General features: G+C 36.0%; 1 protein-coding gene across 11 annotated transcripts in view; it reads right to left on the bottom strand.

The window, feature by feature from the left end:
• Positions 1–23,868, bottom strand: part of LOC113110915 (inositol 1,4,5-trisphosphate receptor type 1-like) — a 125,660-nt gene that overhangs the window by 36,463 nt on the left and 65,329 nt on the right. For 7 of the 11 annotated variants that reach the window (XM_026275198.1, XM_026275203.1, XM_026275204.1 and 4 more), the window contains 4 exons: positions 16,871–16,906; positions 14,713–14,760; positions 12,412–12,541; positions 11,181–11,368 (listed from right to left, as the gene is read on the bottom strand). In XM_026275198.1, coding sequence (XP_026130983.1) covers positions 11,181–11,368; positions 12,412–12,541; positions 14,713–14,760; positions 16,871–16,906 — 402 coding nt within the window. The remainder of the gene's footprint in view (positions 1–11,180; positions 11,369–12,411; positions 12,542–14,712; positions 14,761–16,870; positions 16,907–23,868) is intronic. The other 4 variants (XM_026275202.1, XM_026275205.1, XM_026275206.1 and 1 more) reach the window with 1 other exon arrangement.

Raw genomic sequence — 23,868 nt, 5'->3', positions numbered from 1 at the left:
AAAAATATATAAAATATTAAAAAAAACAAATAAATGTATAATGAATCATATTATTTATAATTTATAAACATATACATGTATGAACACAAATACATGTATAACTAATAATAACATACAAATATTTTATAATAAACCTGAAATAAATCATATCAAATAAATAAGTAAGAAATAAATTAAATGATGTTACAAATAATAAATATGAATAGGATTTTGGGCTGTTTTTATAGCCACAGGATCTGGGCACTTAACAGTCATTTAGTTGACTATGAACTCCTCTGTATACCAAAGTATTCTAGAGTCAAATGACGCAGATCTGGCACTCAACATATTTTCTCTCAGCTCTCTTTACTTTTTCTGACCCACTTCAGGTCTTAAAGTCTCTATTAATGAACCGACAAGTTAAATTGGGTCTGTTAGATGAGGGAGACAGTGCTGGGGTCCAGGACAGTTTTGAAAACCAGTTCAGAGTTATAAATAAAATATATTATATGAAGTAAATGAAGTATATGAAGTATTTGAGTACTCATTGTTATCCATAGTAATGTGGAGTGCCGTGAATCGTGTGCTTGTACAGCTGGAATCAATGCAAGAGTTTCCAGTGTTGTACAAGCTGCATACAATCAGACACACATGACTTGACTTCTGCCGATGATAAATGCACATGGGTCTTCATAATGCATGTGAGAAATAAACATACTGCATGTGAGAAATAAACATATTGCATATGAGAAATGAACAAGTGGCTGTATCATGAGCTGATGACTTTGATGACAAACCCCTACACAAACTTAGTCATTCAGAACGTTACGAAAGATTTCAACTGCAAATAAGTCATTTATCAACATCTAACAATAAGAAATGTTTCTTGAGCAGCAAATTAGAATGGGATCATGTGACACTGAAGACTGGAGTAATGACGCTGAAAATTCAGCGTTGAATCACCGGAATAAATAAATGTTCATGCCAATGCCAAATTGCCTGCTATTATCATCAAAGCCTTTCTTATGCCTTGAACCCATCATATCTTGACCACAAGTCTGTCAGCTTATTATACAGCAACCAGTCTATCCAGGCAAGGTGACCAGCCAGAACCCGACAGGAAGTAGACTCTGCATGGGCAGGTGAACATGAGCAGCTCCCTAATAGCAGCATCAACGCATAAAGCAAAAGGTCAACCAGCAACTGCCTCCCAATCCTCCCTCCCTCCCTCCGTCCCCTTCTCGTTTATCCGAGCTCTTGGCATCAACAAGAGGATGTTATGTAAGATCTATTTATAAGCGCACGCTCAATCAGTGTCGTCGTGCCCGCCCGGCCTCGTAACCACGGGAACGGCTCGCACGGCGGCGGCGGCGGCGGCTGGGGATGCGAGGAGATGTCCTTCACACTTCAACGGCAGCTGAAGGAAAGTCTGCAATACGACACGCGTATACAAGCATCAACTTAAGGATTTCAAGTGCACTTACTAAATCCATTAGAGAGCTAAGGCGCCGCATGAGACAGACCATAATAATAAGACGCAAGGGGGGTTAACCCTATACAGCCTACTGTATCATATTTGATATGCAAATTTCTAAGGCTTCTAAATTATCAACTTGATCAGAACTGATGGAAAGACAATGTTTTTTTTTTTTTTTTTCACCCTGACTATTATTTTAAATACTAGGCTTAAAGGGTTTAAAAAAAGCTGGATGTAAATAAAGCCGAGGTCAGCTTTAGACGCACTCTCACATGCCTGTTGAGTAATAGCACTCACACCTGTCGTGCTTCATTACACTCGTGTGCGTCTGCTCATGTCTTGTGAGGCTGTTTAGAGTTTACGGTAACCAGGAGGGCCGTGAGCAAAAACAGAGTTATGCACATGGCTAGCTTCAAGAGCACAGAACATCTCCAAGGACGACTGCGACCGTGACAAAGTCTGAAAAAGAGTGTAAATATTTATAGGACATGGAATTAACAAACGCACACGAGCACTTCCTCCTCACACACACACACACACACACACTGGGTGTTTGTTATGAAGGTCATAAGCTAATGTTTAACTGAGGTGCGTGCACTTATGTGGCAGGCGACAGGTGCAAGCTGCAACCTGAAACCTCAGGAGGAGTTCTCCAGTTTGAGTTTGTGTCCCGCTACACCTGACGCCATTTTTTTTATATTACATAACAGCCCTAATTAAAGTAAGAGCCGAGATTTTGAGTTCAAAAGAGTGATATTGTCTTTCTTCTGCACCTAGTCTCTTTAAAACCAGGGATGCAATGAAACCATTTTTCAGAACCGATCCGATACCAAAAATCTTCCAATACTGATACAATCTGATTTTTTAAATTCAGTGTAGAATTTCTATACTTCTCTGTGTTGACCTGACCATCACTCTTTTGTGTGTTAGACAACTGCGTAGCCCTCCAAGTCCACATAGAAAAGTATTGGTTTATTTAGACTCAGAGGGATGCCACGTTAAAAAGTGAATAACTTAAGTAATTGTTGGATTAATGCTTACTGGACACGTGAAATGTTTCAAACTATCCAGTCTGATTTGGTGAACTGGTTCAACCGGATTGATGCATCCCTATTTAAAACACCAATGATGAGGTTCAAATGGGGCCATGAGTCAGAAGCTAACCAGATGATGACAACTGCAATAAAAAATATCATCCAATAACAGAAGCAAAACAAAAGCCCTGACCTCTGGGTCACATTCTCTGGGCCAATTTTTAAGGCTCAAGGATGGAGAGAGACCCTTTTTTCCCCTCCCTGGTGCAGAGAATGTATTTCTATTTATACTTTTCTCAGGAAATCGCTGAGCCATACGTGTGTACGTGTACATGTGTGTGTGTGTGTGTGTGTGTGTACACGTGTGTGCGGACCAGATGGAAATAACACCCCTCATTTCCTGCATTCAAATGAATGTGTCACTTTCTCTTTTTAAAACAGACTAAGATGCAGTATATGCTATAAAGTAAAAAAAAAGGATGCTTTAAGGGACAGTTCACCAAAATACGAAAATTCTTAAAGATGATATTTTGAAGAAAGTTTTTTTTGCCCCATACAATGAAAGAAAAAACCCACCACCACCAACACCAAAACTAACTAACTAAATAAATAAACATTAAAAAACAATAAAAATAAAATAAATGAGGGTGAGTATATTCTTATTTAGATACTGTTACAGTATTTATTAATAACATATTTGAATTTTATTTTCTGGTTTATTTTAATTGCATTTTATTTAATTTATTTTGGATTTAAATATTTTCATTTATCTTTATTTCAGCATTCGTTTTAGAAATGTTAGTACTTCAACCTAAACGTATATATTTTAGTCCGCCAATGTTTAAATATATTAAAATATGCATGTTTATTTTTTTTTTAAACACACACACACACAATTATTTAAATAATTTTTTTGAATATGATACTATATTGTATATTATTTTATTATATTACATTACATTACGTTCAGTGGTTGACCGATATATCGCCAAGGCTGATATTGTCAAATGAATTAAAATGTCTTAAATATTAAAAAAAAAAAAAAAAAAAAAAGATAATCGGTTTTATATCGGCTATCAGCCCCATGCTTTCCAATATTTATATTATATTATATTATATTATATTATATTATATTATATTATATTATATTATATTATATTATATTATATTATATTATATTAAAGATTAATATAATAAAGATTAATATATATAAAGATCTCAGATCTGATCTCAACTGTCTCAGCATTTTCTTCTTACATAATACAATCATTTCAAGTTATTAACGCCATTGTGTTTTAGCACTCAAAAATGTAATCTGACCAATTTAATTCACCAAAAACTCACCAAAACTATGACGTAAAATAAAAATAATTTATGGTGGCCTGTATTTGTTTACTGTCCACTCTCTTGCGAAACCTTTGACATGTTGCTTAAAAACAGGTTGATTATGAGCGTTTATTTATAAATGGACTTTGGCTCTGTGAGTATATATTTGATCTTCTAGAATGTTTGATGTGGGTATTTTACATAGTTCAGTCACAGAGGAACACATACACTGACGTCACAGAACGGGAGGTGTGTGTGTGTGTGTGTGTGTGAATAGCTGCTCAAGCATCTCAGGCTTGCTGCCCACTTGCTGTAGAGCAAGTGGGCGATGCTTCCGTCAGGGGTCATCCAGAACTCGGCTGTTCTCACACACTCTGCTTTAGCACGGTACTCTCACTGTCTCTCATTCCCTCCCACTCCTACTTGAGCATTACTCACCACAGATGAAGTCCCGTCTGCCTTTCCGACTTCTGTCTGGCCTGGAGGTTTTACAGAATATAGGCCCGTATTTGAGCCGAGCGCCAATGGATTCTGATTTAGGATGGTAATTTCCACCCTTCATTATTATGTCTATTCAGTTCATTGTGGGATCTTATGTATCCTGTGACCTCATCATTTTTCAATAGCACCCTGTGACTTTGGTGGGTGGTTCAGGAAAAGCAATAATAAACACAGACTTAAGGCCCAGTCGTGACAATTGCAAATTGTATCATTTTAAAATGAAACTAGATTCAATAAATCTTTTAAAGAAAAAACTGAAAATTAAATGACATGTAAAATGTTAATTTAATGTAAAAATGTAATAAATTTAATTGTTTGCTCGTGCAAAGCTATCTACAGTGATTCTAAGATGCTCAAGGTCATAATCATGACACTAATGATGCATATCATAATATCTGCAATACGACAGCATTGTTTTGACTGATCAGATGGCATAATTGATAGTTTCATAAAATATATATTTTTTTTAATCAAATAAAAATGTATCTATATAACAACAGTGTACCAAAATACAATTTACAGCAAAAAAAAGGAATAAAATAAAATAAAACAAAACAAAATAGGACAGTCTCAAGCCTCCGGGTTTTCATATATATATATATATATATATATATATATATATATATATATATATATATATATATATATATATATATATATATATATATATTATATATATATATATATATATATATATATATATATATATATATATATATATATATATATATATATATATATATATATATATATATATATATATATATATATATATATATTTATATTTATTTTTTTTTATTAAAAGAAATAATAAAAAAAACAACAACAACAAAAAAAAAACAACAACTTTGGATTAATCTTATGGACCACAGTAAAGGTAAACAAACATGTCTAACAAAGTTTTTGTATTTTGGTTTATTGTTACATTACCGGCACAATGTATTTATTTAAATGTATGTACTTATTATTTTTGAAAAAAAAAGTGTCTAAGCAAGGATGCTCGGCAATGGACTGAATAATAGGTCTTATACTCACAAGGACTGCATTTATTTGATACAAAAATACAGTTACATTGTAAAATATAATTGCAATTTAAAATAACTTTTTAATTTAATTGAATTTATTTGTGTGATGGCAAAGCTGAATTTTCAGCATTTTTGTGGAAATACAGTATATTTTTCAGGAATAAATAAGGAATTTCCGTTAACAATGTCAATGTCTTTACTGTCACGTTTGATCAATTTAATGCATACTTTCTGAATAGAAGTATAGATTTCTTTAAAAAAATAAATTATATTAATGACCTCAAACGTTTGACCAGTAGTGCACATTCATGTAAAAATCATGCATGTATGTTCAATCTATAAATCATACTGAACAAAAACAAACTGAAATATATTTTTAACAGCCTCTCAACTCATTCATCTCAACATCTAATAACATATCACAATAACAAATGAGTGGAAAAATGATTTGCACTTGAGTCACGTCCTCTTGTCAAAACTTTGCCTTTATTTCAACAGCTGAAACAAACAGCAAGGCCTTAATGGAGCGAGACAAACCTTGTTGCACAGGTCAGTTTGGGCACAGCGACTAAATTTAGTGCCATATCCATGCAAAAGAAGCCTTGCACAATAATCCTGTTTGGGAAAGTCCCTTGTTCTTACTGTATTGTTATAGCAGGTCCATATTAGGTACGCGGTAAAGCCATGAGCAAGTGTGCAGACACACAGAAACGCATCTCCACACAGATCTGGAAGTTGGGGAGGCTAGACAGCATGTGGTTTGCCCTGTCCCACTTCTCTTTGTGTTCACCAAGACACTTCCCCGTCCTCTCTGCCTGCTTTGCTCGCTCTGCACTCAACTTTTGCATAATCTATCTGCTTCCCTATTATTCAGTCCATTGCCTCTCTCTCCTCAGCTTTTTCATCCCTCTTTTTCCCCTTCCCTGGTAACAGCATGTGTTATCCTGACGACACCCCAGAATGCCTCTGTAAACAAACTAATTGTGGAGGGCAATTGGCTTGTGTTGTTGTGCAGCGATCAAACAAATGCCTCTCTGTTTTTGAACCAGGCCATATTATGCAAGGCCAAGTAATGCGATTCATCCCCTGATATGTTTCAGATTCACTTGGCGCCACAAAAGACCAATTGTATGGCTCTAATGAGGAGCTTTAAAGTTAATATCTTTCTTTTTTTCATGGGAATAGTTCATTGGAATAGTTTTGCGGCAAATACCAACCTGCGTGACCATCTATAAATAAGGATTGAAAAACCTGTGACAAAATATACTCACGTTACAGTGAGCAAAGAAATTACATCAACAAGAGCATCCTTGCTTAGTATTACTTTTTGATCTGCCTGCACTTTTTTGATTTTCATTCAATGTGCGTAATACATCAAACCAAATCCACAAACCCAGGGTTCGCTGTTTGGCCCGTTTCACTTCTCGATCTATACCGGGTCACTCGGTACAGTCATCCAATCACATGGTTCTTTTTATCAATGTCGTGCTGACAATGATGCACTTACTGACTCAAATAACCTTTAAACACCCTTGAGATATGATCTAGCAAACCTCCAAGGACCTCCAAATTCATATTCTTACCAAAATGCGTTTGAATTCAACATACTTTCATATCTGAAATCTTCTGAAAACATGCCTGGGTCACATTTGACCTCAAAATAAAAAGTAGAAGTAAAAATAAAATTCCCCATATTTGAGGAACCAATTGTGTTCTGTGACATTATTTTCATTATTTTAATTACATTCATTAGAATTTTGTATGCATTTTCATTTAATGCATAACCCACTTCACTGTAATATCATTTTTAACTTTTACATTTGAATTATTCAAATGTAATACAACAAAATATTTTGAATGACGTAGAAATGAATGACCAATTTAAATATTATATGATATTATTATTTGCAATAATTAATTAATATTTGATATTATGATTTAAATACTACAAAATAATACTAATATAATATAATATAATATAATATAATATAATATAATATAATATAATATAATATAATATAATATAATATAATATAATATAATATTTATTAACAGTAAGTAAGGTAATTGTAAAATTTAGGTATTGGGTAGGATTAGGGATGTAGAATATGCTTATGCAGAATATGTGCTTTATAAGTACTAATAGACAGCCAATATGTTAATAATATACATCCAAATAAGCAACTAGTTAATAATGGCGATGGCAATTTTATTTATATAGCACTATATAACCAGAGTTGACCAATAGCTTTACAACAGAATAGCTTAAAACATCAATAGCACAAAGAATAAGAAAAACCAAAAACAATTGAATAGAAAAACATCACAACATGCAGCAATATAGAAAATATATACAACAAGAATAAAAAGAGTGCTTCAACCATAATTAAAAGCCTTACAGAATAGATAGGTTTTTAATTTAGACTTAAAAATGGCCACAGAATTGTGGGAATTGTAATGAAAATCGTTCCACATACTTAAGTGTCGCCATATATATAAACTGTACTGTGATAGGCTTCTTATCTATTTAATTTGATTTGGGGTGTAAATATGTTGTAGAATGGAGTGAATCTGGAGTTTAGCAACTTGCAAACCCAGAGCATTTACTGAGAAAGCTGTAGCAGAGGACAGCAGAATAAATCTTCTTAAAAGAAGCTGCTTTACAATGAGTAAACGCAGTAATTCCCCTGTTAACACTAGAGAATGTTACCCCACACAGACACACACGTTTAAAGTGCAGACTACCCCCTAGTTCTATCCTTCTTTCATGTGGTTTCTTCACATCCTTCAAAAGACAACCAAATGACTCTGCAAACGGGCTGCAAATGTGTCATGCAGGTTATCCACAAAACCCTTTTAGCGCTGCAAGAATGCTTAACCAATCTAACCCAACGCATTGAGGTTGATGCTGACAAGCACAACAGGTTTGTAACACACTATCGGGAATTAAAGAGAGAAGAAAGAGACTATTTAAAAACCATTATACATTTTTATGCATTGTAAAATTATTTCAATTGAATCTATGCACATTTCCATCCTCAGTTCTTATTATCATGATGTGAAAAATATCATTCTGATCATTGTCGTGTAAAAACAACAGTGATTATGGCTTTATTTGTTGTTATATCTTTATACTGATAGATAGATAGATAGATCAGGGCTCTAGAGTGTGACAAATTCGGTCGCACGTGCAACCTGGTACAACAACAAAAAAAAAATCATAGGTCGCACCTGCGCGACACGCTGTTAGAGGGAAAAAAAGTCTTCCTGTGGTTCAACAACAGACAGTAGAGCCCTGCATTTCAGCCTGAGTTCAACAGGCCCTGACTTTTTTACGCCCATCGAGCCGGGTTTCGGGCCAATTTTCACGTCATAGTTCAGACGCGGACCGAATCTCCCACATTTTTTAGACTTCTCCTTACTTTTATATTTTAGACATCCATCCAATGTTGCCTATATGGACAGTGATTAAAAAAAAAGGTGAACTTGTAAAACTGCAGTGTTAAATGTGATGCGGTCGAAAATTCTGCTTCACTTAACTATTTACTGGTTTTAAACCTTTTTTTAAGAAACTCACACAGGTTTGGAAAAAAAAGATTAGAAAAAAACTAAATTAGAACAAGTTGAATTTGAGTAATTGTAAAAAAAAAAAAAAAAAAAAAAATATTCCTTAATATAGGTTTCAAGTTCTTGCTGAATTATTATTTGACTCGTTTTCATCAGATTTTATGGTGGAATGACATTGTTCTTGACAAGTTTTGTAAAATTTATAAGAAATGCGATGTATAAGCCTTTGTAAGGTAAACAAAGGTGCCACACCGTCATGATAATGAGAAAACAACTGGCATTTCATTTCATTATGGACACTCTCTCTCTGTATCTGTCCCTCTTAGTCACTTTCCTCTCTAATTGTGTCTCTCAATCACAAATGCACGGATGCAGAACTGTCAAGAGTGTTTTCTACATTATTCACCAGGGGCTTGGCTTATGTAATGCATTAATGTGAGCGTGTGCCTTTTGGGAAGCCAGAGTATCATCAAGTAGAATGCCTATGCTAATAACGAGCTGATTATGCAATGCGCCTATTTACAAAAGCACCCACGCAAAACACATGCATGAGCACAGAAACCAGCCCTGTCAGGGCAGGAAATCTAATTGCTCTACAATCAGAGCAACCATCCCTTCTGTGACATTGACTGCCTCCGCCGCCACGCAACACCCTCCACATCCGCGTGCAACCTCGCATCGAGGCTAGCCAATTCCCAGGTTGCCATAGCAACCGCACTGCACCTGCAGAACCCTGGCTGTGCGACGGCAGACAGTGACGTGTGGCCTCGCTCTGAACTGGACTCCTCCACAGTTGACGGTCTGAGCACTCGCTTTGCCTTAGTGTCACTGAATAACATATTACCATCAAACTACTACTAATACAACAAAAAAATTCGCAATTAAATAATTAAATTAAATAATAAGAGTCTGATAAAAAGCACATTTGTCCTAATATCTCAATGACATAAAATTACTCTGCAAATGGAATGTGTTCATTGTGAACTTAGATTATTATATATTATATATTATATATTATTATATATTATATTAAATATATTTTTTTAATGATAAAAATATTGCAAAAAAAAAAAAAATAATAATAATAATAATAAAAAACTGACTTGAATTGATTTGAAAAATAAAACAAGTCAAATATTTTCTGGTTCCAAATTATTATTTATGGTGGCCGAGAAGTGCAAAACAATCACAATTCCAAAAACAAAACAACAAATTACAAATGCAAATGCAAATCTAATTTGGATCTGTCGTTGTTGTTTTCTGACTTGTTATAATGTTTTCGGAATTGTTGTTGTGTTTTTTCTGATTTTTTATTTTGTGTTTTTAGATTTGAGTTTGTAATTTATTATTTTGTTTTCAGAATTGTGATTTGTTATTATTAGTAATTATTTGATCAAACTGCCAAATATATTTTCCCCAATCAAAACAAAACTATACGATACGAAACTAAACTAAACTGCCAAATATGAATACGGTTTTACACGAGACAAAACTAAATAAATAAACATATAAAAAATTTTAAATATCCATTTTTGTTGCCAAGATGTAGTTGAAAAGACACCCCTTCATAAAACTTGTAGCTTCATGAAGTCATGTGACAAACATAATGAGGTCAAGTGATACTATAGTACAATACTGTACTTTCTAATAGTGCCTATTTTTAATAAGTTTAACCTAACATAAATATATTCATAAAGTAGAAAGCTGCTATTCTTGAAAACAGTCTTACACTCCATGCATTCCTTTAGGTCTTCTCTTTCTGCAATTTCTGTGTGTTTTTTTTTGTTGTGTTTTTTTTTTTATTTACCCTCTGACTCATCAGTGACCCAAACTATCTGTCGCGCCTGCAGCAGACATATTAGTGTTTTCTTATCTCAATGCAATGCATGCTCTCCTTCCCTCTTCCTGTTTTGCACCAGAGGAGGTGCCCTGCATTTTAAAGGAACGGACACGGCTTTCCTACACACAGATGAGATATGCAAAAACCCCACCTTGCATCAAAACAGCAATTCAGATAAATGGTCTGGATATGCTTTAGCTCATGTGGTAATTAGCTCTGGCACGTATACTGTTGATTTGACCCCATCTGCCCTGGATCAGCTGACACACTGTGCCACACACACTCATTGTTTACTACAGTATCTGAATTCCCTGCAGGTTTGCACATGACATGAGAGGTTTAAAGCAGAACAGAGGCTGATCTCATGTAAGTCATAAAAACAACCCCTCAAAAACACAAAAATGAAAGTGAGAAGTGACAGCTGATCTCACCTGTATGACAGGATTCCCTCCCTCCAGCAGAGCGATGGCCAGCAGGATGCTTTCCTGGAAGATTCGGTCACTCGTGGCGTTCATGATGAGGTCAATGACCAGATCAGACGCACCTTCTCTGTCCAGATGACACTGCACTTCTGCCAGGCTAATCTCCCCTCGACTGCCCACTGAACCTCCACCACCTCCTGGGAATACATTTATTAAATATATATTATATATATATATCCACACCACAGTTCATTATTGTTCAGTATTCTTCATCAAAAAAATCCTGCAAAAACAACATATTGCGGTTCCACAGACATATCAAGTAGCACAACTGTTTTCGACATTGATTGTAACAACTTAAATGTTTATTATAATTGATGTCCAAAAATTAGCTTTGCTATCAAATTACTTTGTAATATGAAAAATCATTTTTAAACAGTGATTTAAAAAAAACATGCATTTTAACATTTGAACATGTAATATTTAACATTTAAATTAAACATTTATTTAATAATAACGAATATATATGTTTTTACTGTATTTTAGATCAAATAAATTCAGCATTGTGAGCATCTTACTAGAATATTGGCGTAATCAATTCAACGCATTTACATGACACATCATATGACAATGTTTTGATATTAGTTCACTTAATATTTCAGTAATTACAGAACTAAATAATCAATAACAATTATAAAAATATTGTCCAAATACAAGTCCATTTCTTATATAACTGCTGGCCTTTTTCAGTTCATTTTAATGGCACAACAAAAATCTCATAAAATCAAACCAAATTATGACCAAATCTCCACTGTATTCAGTGTTAAGAACTTGAACAGGCCTTTTTGATGAGATGCTGCACCAGGTTTACATGAAATCTAAGGACTGGTAGTCAATAAATGACCAAACAAATGACCTTTTTGGTAAGTTTGGATCAAAATTTGACCAAAACCTAGTTTTCCTATCATCTGCAGTCAGCTTCCAGTCAGATATCTGCTTTAACACACTCGCTAGACTTTCTTAAGCAGGTGTGTCGTGAGGAAGTCCGAGTGCCACATTCTTGTCGCCTGGCAACAAGCGAAGGCTCTGAACATATAGAACACATAGCATAGAGAAGAAAGTGTTTGGGAAGGGAGTCAGCTATAGCAGCGGGGTATTACAAACTGAAGTTGGTGTCTATGTTTGAAAAGGTCAGCTCGCATCACATCTATTATAAAGAAACTTAAGGAGCTGCACAAACCTGTCGGAGTCTTGGTCTGCCCGCTGGGGGCAAGCGGCCCGTTGCTGAAATTGTTCAAACTGTCTCGCCTGCCTCCCGGCTTGAAGTTGCCATAGTAACGGTTCACCAGGACTTGCCTCAAAGCTTCACTCTGACAACAGGGAAGAGGGCGGAGTCACAGGAGGGGCATTATAACAAACATCATCAATACCGAACATCAGTGTGCCACCGTGACATACAATCGTTTTTTTTTATTTTTTTTTATGGAAAAACACACATATGTATCCTTCCACAGGTGGTCAACAAGAATCAAAGAGTTTTCCAACATTTAAAGGGGTCATAACATGAGAAATCAAATCTGCTTTGATGTTTTTGGCATAAAAGAGGTCTTTGTTCCATTAAAGATCCTGCAAGTTTCGTAGCTTACAACACCCTCCTTGTTATAAACAAAACATTTATTTAATCAAGCTCCATCATCTGGCGCAGTCATTTACATAAATACTGCCTCCAGGGCGAGACATTGACGAATAGTCTTCTTCTCACCATAGGCCCCGCCCACTGGCGTTCTTGATCACGCTGAATACGAGTGTCACGTCAAAAGCAAACAGAAATTACAATCACTGCCTCTATCTTGTCTTCATTGAATACAGTATACAGATCCTTGAGTCTGTCGTCAGGACAAATGGAGTGAAAGAACGTTTAAAAAGCTTTTTCGCATCTTTGTACAGATTTCAGAAGGATCCCAGGGTTAGTAACAAGTGGATCATTTATTTTTACTGGCACCCCAGATCGTGTCAGAGGATTGGTCGGAGCATTTTGTTTTGTAAACGAGGCACAGTGTCACGGAGCGCTCACAAAGAAACGTTTGTTGAAAGATGAAGCAGTACTAGATCTGACTGAAGCTGCTTCACAAACCATGAGTAAATGATTTCAGAATTTTTGTCTGAAAATTAGCGCTTTATTTTGATTATGTTGTTAAAACACTCGCATGCAATAGGAGGAGGCATTAATACAGCTTCCTATACAATGAAGTTAGCCTATCTTAACAGTGATTGATTAATGAGAAGCCTTAAAGGATACGCCCCTTAAAAACAAGTTCAGAATGAGGGTTATAATGAGGGAATGAGGTTTTTTGTTGTGTGTGTGTGTGTGTGCGCGCGCAAAAACTTGATTAACGTTATAAGCAAACCCCAGGGAACATATTCAAATGAAAAAATCCATGTCATGACCCCTTTAACTTGAAGCCTGTATATCATTTGGGTTTGTGGTCAGTAAAATTTGATTTAATAGTTAATATTAATAGTTTAATTCAGGTAGAATGGATTAAATTGATCAAAAGTGAGAGTAAATACATAAAGTATTTATATTTTAATGAAATAGAAATAAATTAAAACAAGCCTCTAAATAAAGGCATTTCTTTAGAACTTTCTACTGAGTCCTAATAAATATTTTCCCATAAAAAAAAACAAAATAGTAGAAACATTTTTTTTCAATGTTTCTTGAACACGAATACAGCATAAAAGAAACAAAACAGTTATTTTAAATTGTTATAATTCACAATATTACAGTTTTTAGTGTGCAGACAAATCTTAACCAAACTTTTGAAAGATAGTGTATTTAAAATGCCAATTTGCTTTATATACATTGGAATGGTTTATAATACATCATAATGATACCTGCTACACCTTTAAAGAGCATAACTCATAATAAACTTTGAGTGCTCACTTAGCAAAGGTGTAACTATGTATATGTTATGAAGTATGTTATAACTGTCTAAAGGTGTATTATGTAATATATTATACTGAAATTCTCAATAGCGTGTTACATAAACAGGCTTCAAGGAAAGTGTTACTGAATTAATTTCCTTAGTTGGATGATACTCAGCTCCTTCTCAAGACCAAGTCCTACCTCGTCCTATTACATTTGATTAGTTCAGTCAGAAACAGGTCAGAAAGGAAGACAGAATCTGATAACGCTAGATCCATTTTCTTAGTCGCATCTGACCCCATAATACCAGAGGCCTCCGATACAAGACACCGCACCAATTAAAACTGATCCTAATTCAGTGATTACACAGTTAAAAACAAACCCAACTGAAACACCCTCGAACCCGAGGCCGTGGAACCACACTCACACAACATCAAGATGTTAATCACTTATAAACGGATCAGTCGCCTTCTATAAACATAAAGAGCAAATAATCATCCGGTGAAACCTCCACCCCTTTAGATCAGACAGGAGGGCGTGAACAGGGCGAGTTTGTGAACGGGCAAATCAAACGCTGACCAGGGGGTGCGTCCCGTGCCCCGTTTCTTTACCTACCCTTCTCTGATCCTCCAGTTGCTTCTGGGGCTGGTTCGGATCAAACTCCTGAGTGACGTGAGTTAGCAGAAAGCAAAAAGGAGGGAAGAAAAATGAGAAGCTTAAAAAAAAAAAAGAAAGCGGTCAAGACTGAGAACATTAGTCACTATTTAGGCATGCACAAAAAAAGTGGGGCAGATTACATCATGCAGTTAAATTAGAGGCTTGGTGTGTGTGTGTGTGAGAACATGTGTGTGTTTGTGAGCAGACAGACGCTGAGGGACATCAAGCAGAGCAGAGCAGAGGAGCATGAGCTTCAGTTTATCCATAAAGCCCTAAAATAATCCCTAAAAGGAAGCAGGAAAGGGGGTAAAAAAGGAAAACTAATACATAATACATTTCATAATTTGTTTTTGACTCCCCTGCCCTTTAACGAATACACACTCTGTTGTTTGGCAGCATCAAACTCTGCTAACCTATTCTACCGGCCGTCTGTTTTACGTTGGACCGTAGTTGTGTTTCTACAGCGGCAAGAGCGGGAATGAAACCATGTTAATTACATAAGCACCGCACAGGGCGCCAAAACTAGAAACGTAAGCCATGAGTGAGAGGAATGAGAGAGAGAGGAGAGAGAAAACTTTTATCCAGATTATGTAATGGATCCTGTGTAATATTGACACACACTGCGGCCCATGCCCTCAGATGCCTTGGAAAAGCAGTAGGTTTGCTTTTCTTCCTTTTTTCTTCCTGTCTGTCATACACACGGATATACAGTACATGCAAAATGTACAACAGCCACAGGCTACTTTTCTGCAGCCTTGGTTTCAGAAGGTTTCTTCCTCATTCAGTTTCTCCACAGGCATTTCAAAAACTCCATAAATAAATAATTACATTGAAGAAAGGATTTGAACTCATAAAGCAATTCAACTAGTTTGCAGAATGAATGAAACACTTCAGAGACTTTGGAAGGTCAGAGAAAAGTCCAAAATCGAACCAAAATCGTTGTTCTTGTTGCAACAGCAACTTTTACTTCATCCTGAAATTTGGTTAGTTAACTTTGATTTGGATCAAACTATTTAAGAAAATCAGAGAAAATAAAGGAAGATTATAAAGAAAATTATAAAGGAATTAAAGTGATAGTCCATCCAAACAGTTTAATTTATTCACCTTCATATCGCTCCATAACTTTCTGAGTTTCTTTGTTATGTTGAACATAAAAGAGGATAAATTGAAGAATACTGGTAATCAAAAATGTGATGGTCCCCACTGACTTAAATTGAATTTATTTCCCTACTATGTAAGTCAATGGGGACCAACAAAGTTAAATTCTTCAAAATATCTTCCTTTGTGTTCAGCATAAGAAAGAAACTCAATTATGTTTGGAACAACAGTAAATGATGACAAAATCTTACTTTTCGGTTGAACTCTACCTTTAACCACACATCCCATGAAGCACAGTCAATGACATGCATGACAATAAAATGTAAAACTATCGACTTAAAGTCATTCATGATTAGACCTTATGTTATATAACATAAACAAGAACATAATAATGCTAACAATAATTATAATAATTATAATGATTAAATTCAACATACCAATAATTACAGCAAAACATTCAAAAACAAAAGTGTTTCATGGGAGTGGAAGGTGAATGTGTTGAATTCTTTGAGCATGTGTTTTGTTGCCATAATAAAGCAACTTTAATTGGAACATCCTTCTTCAGAAGTTAATCTATAATTTGGTTAGTAAACACAGTTTAAAATTAAAACTGTTGAAATCTAGAACGAAAAAAGCTTCTACAGAAGCACATGGTATGCTTCTTTTGAAAGGTCATTTGTTATCAGGTAACGTCTCAATGGAGAAAATGAATGGGTTTTGACACCCAGATCCCAATCAATAATCAGCAAGACCAAAAAGAGGTCAGCTTTTAGATATATTTCCACACTGAGGGGGAAAACAGATCTAAGAGAAAAGATCTAAGTGTGGTGCGTGCCAGCGTGGGGCTTTGTTTTCCCATTTGCATGGGCAGAGATGACTCAAAGCGGAGATAAAGAGGCTATTGCAATGAAATGAGGCAAGGACATGGTATGAGACGATCAACTACTGACTGCAACAACCCATATTCCCACTTTCCAGCCCAAGGTTGGCAGGGAGGGTGAATATGTGTTGGACACACCTCTGCTGGGACCTCTGGTTCTGGTGGGGGTGCAAGCTAATGGAGATAAAAAGTCATGAGTTAGTTAATGCAGATTAGTCTCTGGCATTGCTAGAACGTGTTAATGCCCTTGACAAACTAGAAACTCATTAATGCAGCGTGCATCAGACCCATCAGAAATAACCAGCCTGAAAGAATGGACTTTCCTACACTTAAGCGTCTGCAGATTGGGGAGGCTGCACATTCATCTATGCCAGCGTAAGAATGATTGACCTCACGACAGCCTACATGTCGGGTTCTCATCAAAAAGGATCATTGCAGTGGGAAAACAGGCAAAAATGTGCACACAAACATATTATAATTGATAAAAGGCTTCAATGGCGAATCTCAAGGAGTAATGTAATGCATTCTCAAGTCATGACTTGGCAGAAAAAAAAAACATTACTATTAATTGTTACCAAGTTGGGTGTGGGATAAAAACTTTGTGTGTGTGTGTGTGGTTGGTTTTCAAAAAGGTATGTACAACGTGTTTGGTCCTGTCACAACATTGAATCCATCTGGATGTGAGCGGATAAGTATTTCCACAATTATTGGTGCATTAGTAAGACAAGAAAAGACACATAAAATCAAAAGTTAAAGTCGTGCAAGAACAAAAAGGAACGAGCAAAGCAGGCGACATGCACGGCATGAAAACAGTTCCTTGTTTGACACGTCAGAGACAATGAAAACGACGACTAGTGTGAGTATAGTACTATCAACCAAAAATAAATAAATAATAATAATTCAGATAACATAAACACTCAGTGCCATTTGAAATCATTAACATTTGTTTGATTCAAAAGGATGCAAAGAGGAAAATTTGAGCATGTTGTCTGGAACCATTCTAGCACAAAGAAAAGGGGGGTTCTAAATTAGCAACAGCCGTGACGCACGCGCATGTTTGTCTGAGTAATACTGCAACCAGTAAGGAATCTCCCTTTCTGCGACATCATTTTTCAGCTGGAAAATAATGCTGCTGCAAAACACAAGGTGTGAATACGAAATGTCCCTCTCTAGCCACCATAAATGCATGCTTTCATCACATGCTATAAAAACACTTTCTTGTGAATTTCCCCACAAGAAATCGATAAAGCGCATCCATTCATCCGAATTCGATTTAACACTGACTTCTCAAACAGCTCTTGGCTACTTTTTACTTCCAGTGCAAGTCACAAGTTTGTGTGTCACAAGTTTGTCGGGTGTTGGGACGAAACACCTCGAGCATGCACTGATATCACGGCTTTATTCTTTGCAGTGCATGTCAATGGCGAGAAGCTTCAAGGGTCGATTTCAGTCACTGTCATTGTCGAAAAAAGCACAGTTGGGTTTGCAAACACACTTCTTAACCTGATAAGCTCAATAACATAATGTGTCTCTGTCTTACAGCTCTGGCCTAAAGACTGAAGGAAACACACTTGGTGACCTCATTTACGCATTTCAGCCTCACAAGACGGAAACTGAGCTGTTGCGTTCACAAAAAGGTTTAGGACGTTGTATGCCCACCGGAGGGTCTTCTTCACTGCCAGTGTCTTTTAGTAAACAGCCCGTCGCACTTTTATTGCCAATTATTGCAGAAGGTCACACATCAGTAAAGAGCCTTGATTCCAGGAAAAAAACGAGGGAAAAAAAAAGAAGGGCAGGTCTTATGTAACCTCTGCTTGCGAGCTGGCGGGTGTCCAGGAATCGTGCTGCACAAAGGCGAGGAAACTGGGACAACGGGGATGTGTCCACAGCTCCCCCTGATGGACGACACCAGACGTGCAGAGGAGGAGCCAGAGATAACAGAGGACACATGAGGACAACAGACCCCAACTGACACACACTGACTACTGCAACTGACTCAATCTACTGACAGAGAGAGAGAGAGAGAGAGAGAGAGAGAGAGAGACAGAGAAAGAGAGGGACAGAGCAAAAGATAAAGACAATGAAAAATATACATAAACAATGAGAAAGAGAAACAGGCAGACAGACAGAAAATAAAGTGAGAGAGAAAGACAGAAAGAAAGATTATGACAGACAGAAAAAAGCAGAACGGAGAGTAAGACTATAACAGAGGCAGACAGAAAGTCTTATAAATAAAAAAAAATGTAAAAATTACACTTTATTTATTTAAAGGTCCCATTCTTGCTATAAACAAACCATTAGCTACGTCCTTTGATTCAGTAAGCGCCTAGTTTGCTGCTTTTTAATAGTCAGTAAGGTATTTGTTGAGTTTAGGTATTGCGTAGGATTAGGGATGTAAAATATGCTTAATAAGTACTGATAAACAGGCAATATGCTATTAATATTCATGCTAATAAGCAACTAGTAAATAGTGAGAATTGGTCCCTGTATTAAAGTGTTACCAAATAAAACAACATGAAAACAGAATGATAGAAAGTCATTGAAAATGTGGGACAGAGACAGGCAGAAATATTAAAAACAAGAAAGTAAGAAAGAAAGAAGACTACTCATGGTTGAGAGAGGGTCTTGCACAGCCCAGATGAAGGAGACAAACACACCTCATCACGTGCACACACACCGCTCTCTCCATCCACATTACATAAGCTTCTCTGCTCAGCAGCACGGCCGTATTGTCAACCTAAATCCATATTATCTTCTTCATCCCTCTTACATCACACACACACACAGACACATTCTCTTATATAAAGATGAAGAGAGAGACACAGAGGGAGAGGTGTCGTATGTGATGAGCAGGGATGGCCAGTGAAAACATGTGATGTGAACACGTGTGTAAGTGTGTATGAGGGCTCAGACTCATGATGCGCTCTTAGGACATGACCTCACAATCATCATCAAAAAACTGTGATCATGCAAAACATCCATCATATATATACAGTATATGTGTGTGAGTGTGTGTGCGTGTATAGGGCCATTGCATCATATAACTTTAATATACTGTACTGTATTAATATACTGTATATATGCAACCATTCAAAAATTTGGGATCTGTAAATTGAATGCAATTTATTCCTGTGATGCAAAGCTGAAATTTAAGCATCATAACTCCAGTCTTGGGGCGTGTTCACACTTGGCGTTTTCTTTGAAAAAAAAAAACATGTAGTAAAATAAAATGCTGGCAGCGTTTTGCTTTCAAATAGTCTTCTGTTGCTAAAACAACAGCTGCAAAGGTGGCTTATCGCTGTGTGCTGCAGAGATGTCGGCTTTAGAAGGGGAGGGTATCGTCAGTTCATGACGACGTTTGTGGAAAGCGCAAAGTTATACAGGGAAGGAAACTAGGGTTTTTCCAACAATTTATTCCACTAGCTCTGGTTGGATGATGCACGGTTCGCGGCATATTTTTTTAGACTAGATATACTTTTGTACTCATCATGCAACTCCTTGTGCTCCGAAACTAGTACGATCTGACCTCAAAGCTACCTTCTCCGGTTTTTATTTTATTTTATTTTTTATTTTTTATGAAAACAACTCACCACTTGATTGTCATTGGTCAGTTGTCAAAAAGGCACTTGACGTAAAAAATAATGCTGGTCGTGGTGTTTTATAAAGCGCTCAGGACTTTTTTGAAAACACAATTTTCTCCATAGTATTATAATGTAAAACAGATGCTGACAGCTTAAAAAAAGCCAACAAGTGTGAACATAGCCTCAGGTGTCATATGATCTTTCAGAGATCATTCTAATATGCTGATTTGCTGCTCAAGAAACATTTCTTATTAATATCAATGTTTAAATCAGCTTTACTGCTTACTATTTTGGAGGAAACTGTACTGTACTGTTGTTTTCAGGATTCCCTGATGAATAGAAAGTTCATAAGAACACAATTTATTTCAAATGAAAATATTTCATAACATTATTACGGTTTTATTTATTCGCTTTGGTACTATTTTCACAAGCAAAGTGTACATTTTCACAACTCATAGTACTAATATCACATCAGATCATCAAAAGTGCACTTTTTTCAAACATTTCAGCATATTTTCGATTATGTTAGTACAATGCACAAAACCACAAAGTATCCTTTTCACTACACAAAATAAGTGTTTCATCTTAATAAATGTTTCATTCACAGTAACCACCTTTCATAAATCTCTCACTATCAAACTTTTGATTTTCATCTCTTCTCGTTCAGTTTAATACATTTGTCTATTATTTAATCCAACTGATCTTAATGGTTAATCACTGAACCGTTGGGTAAACCTATAGATTTTAAATTGGTTTGTCAGGAATATACAGTATATGGATTTTGAGAACTACAGAAATAAAAATGCGTGTTTGTACGAACATATAAATTATGTCCAAGTGCCTGGACAACGTGGTGGAAACATCTCTATGTACGCAGCTATCTCTGAAGATGGTGTTGTAGGACGTAGGCCATTACTTGGCTCCTATAATGCTGGACATCTTATTGAGTTCCTCAATGAAATTGAGCCTGCCTGTCATGGTATAAATGGGTCACCTATGTAACTGTATGGGACAATGTCAGGTTTCACCACGCAGAGGTAGTTCAAGCATGGTTTTAAGCACATCCCCGATTCATGATCCTCTACCTTCCTCCATACTCTACCTTCCTCAACCCTGAGGAATTGTTTTCAGCATGGGGGTGGAAGGTCTGATCGCCAACCCCTTGAGCGTGATACCCTCCTTCAGGCCATGGATGATGCATGTGATGACATTAGTGTAGACCAATGGCAAGTCTTGATTCGCCACGCCAAAAGGTTTTTTCCAAGGTGCTTGAACAATGATAACATTCATTGTGATGTGAATGAGAATCTATGGCCAAATGCTCAAGACAGGCTTGATCCAAATTATTGTAATGTGTGCACTAAATGTTATGTTTTCTTCTCATTTAGTTAAATTTCATTATAGAAAATATCCCTATGTTACAATTATATCTGAAAAATAAAAACTAATTCGCCCAAATTATTGTAGAGGATGTCTTCATTGATCCTTCACTTGATTACACATAGGATGGATATTTTGGAAATTATAGATTATGTAAATGTTGGGTAATGTATTAAATATATTGGTATATAAGTGTATTGGCTAATGTGAAAACTGTGTAATCTGTATTTTATAGTACTGTAGCATATTCATTTCAGCACTTCTAAGGCTGATTTGAAACCAGTATCTTGCATCGTTTGCCATTGGATGAACTGAATGTTAAAAGTACTAAACTGAAAGAAGATTATACTGTTGTGTTTCGGTGATTAAACCAAATGTTCTCATTACATATTACAATAATCTTGTGTTTGAAACAATGATTATATGGAATGAAAACATTTGCAACTGAATGAAAGCATAAGATCAGGTTTTGAAAGAATGACTAGCTGTGTCACAAGTGTGATCAGTTTGGATTTTTGTACTGAGAGTTTTGAAAATGTACACCTTATTTGTGAAAATAGTACCAAAGCGAATAAAAAAAAAAACTGTAATGTATCTACGGTCACATTTGATTACTGTGTCCTTGCTTACTGACCCCAAACATTTTAAATGGTATATATACACATACATATATGTGTGTGTGTGTGTGTGTGTGTGTTTGTGTACCTACTTAACCATATTTTGGGGACAAATTTATACCCAAAGTGAGCTAAACCTGACAAAATCTCCAAAAGACATCCTCATTTGTAAAACTGTTATAGAAATAAGTAAACAACGTTTTTTGGTTTTTTTTTGTAATAATGCAGAAAGTTTTCTGTAAGGTTGGTGTACGGCGATAGAATATACGGTCTGTACAGTATAAAAATCATAAGTAAACGTGTGTGTGTGTGTGTGTGTGGTAAAAAAGACAAATGCTGTCAATAACCTGCATCAAACCCAGCTTTTTCGCCTAGAAAGCAATTTACTCACGTCACCTCATTTATCGAAATGCCCCCTTCAGCAATTCAGCCTTATCTTTCACTAGAAAGAATGTATAGGAAAAAAGCACACATTGCATTTTTAAATGGCTCAAGCCGACCATTTGACGTACTGTTTTTTTCCTCAGAAGGAGTGTATTACTTAAACTTGTGCGATATGGTTTCTGCTGACCTTAATTTAACACCAAAACACCCAAAAAAAACACTGATGAACACACCCTTTAGTGACCTTTTACACTTCTCCTATACAAAAACAAGTCATGATGACACTCAAACAGACACACATGTACACAAATAATAATGCCATTTTGCTTGCCATGCGGCACAGCTGCATGTATCTTCAAGAACATTCACACATGTCCTCCTGTTATTGGGAGACCAGGTCCCATTTCATCCCTGGAAGTGATAGGAGAGCAGTGACTATAAATGACAACTCCCACCCGCCTTTCTGACTTCAACTCAAACACGCACAGGCGCTCACTTTAAACTTCCAGTTTACAGATGAATTGCCACCTCTCACATAGAAAGGAGTCAATGGAAAGCAACCAAAAAGATCAGGTTTACTCATTATTATAGCACTTGCATGACAGACCTACACTACATATTTAAAATAAACGGCAGACTTTTTTTTTTAAAACTTCCCACTGACTAATATATTGTTAGAATATTTACTACTAAAAATCCAATTCAGATTACATTTGCACTATGAATTATGATTTGCAAACCAATATGGATTGGGATCAATAAGTGAAGCAAAATGCTATTAAGACTTGTTTACAGCATCTGTGTTCATTAGAAAGAATTACAGATGACGGGAATCGATTCAGAAATCGAATTAGTGGTATTCCAACTTAATTTCTAACTGATCCTGCTTTTTCCAAAACTTCTAAGCGTTTACGCATTTATCTGCGTCAGAGATCCATCAGAGCTTTTTACAATATGGTGTGTGGGTGCCATGCTGTTTATTATTTACGCCTTTATTTATGTGAACAGTCAACGGAAAACTGGCAGCAAAGCTTTTTATTTATTCAGAACCAGACTTTTTTTTTTTTTAACGCAAGCACTTCCGGAAAGACAAATCGAATTATAAATTAATTTACACTTTATTCAACTACGTATGTATTCACTTATCTCACATTACAACTTCAAATCACACACA

The sequence above is a fragment of the Carassius auratus genome, chromosome 11 (genome assembly GCF_003368295.1).
Source record: "Carassius auratus strain Wakin chromosome 11, ASM336829v1, whole genome shotgun sequence".
Taxonomy (NCBI): Eukaryota; Metazoa; Chordata; class Actinopteri; order Cypriniformes; family Cyprinidae; genus Carassius; species Carassius auratus.
The sequence above is the reverse complement of the archived record's forward strand: the minus strand, read 5'-3'. Positions and strand labels throughout refer to the sequence as shown.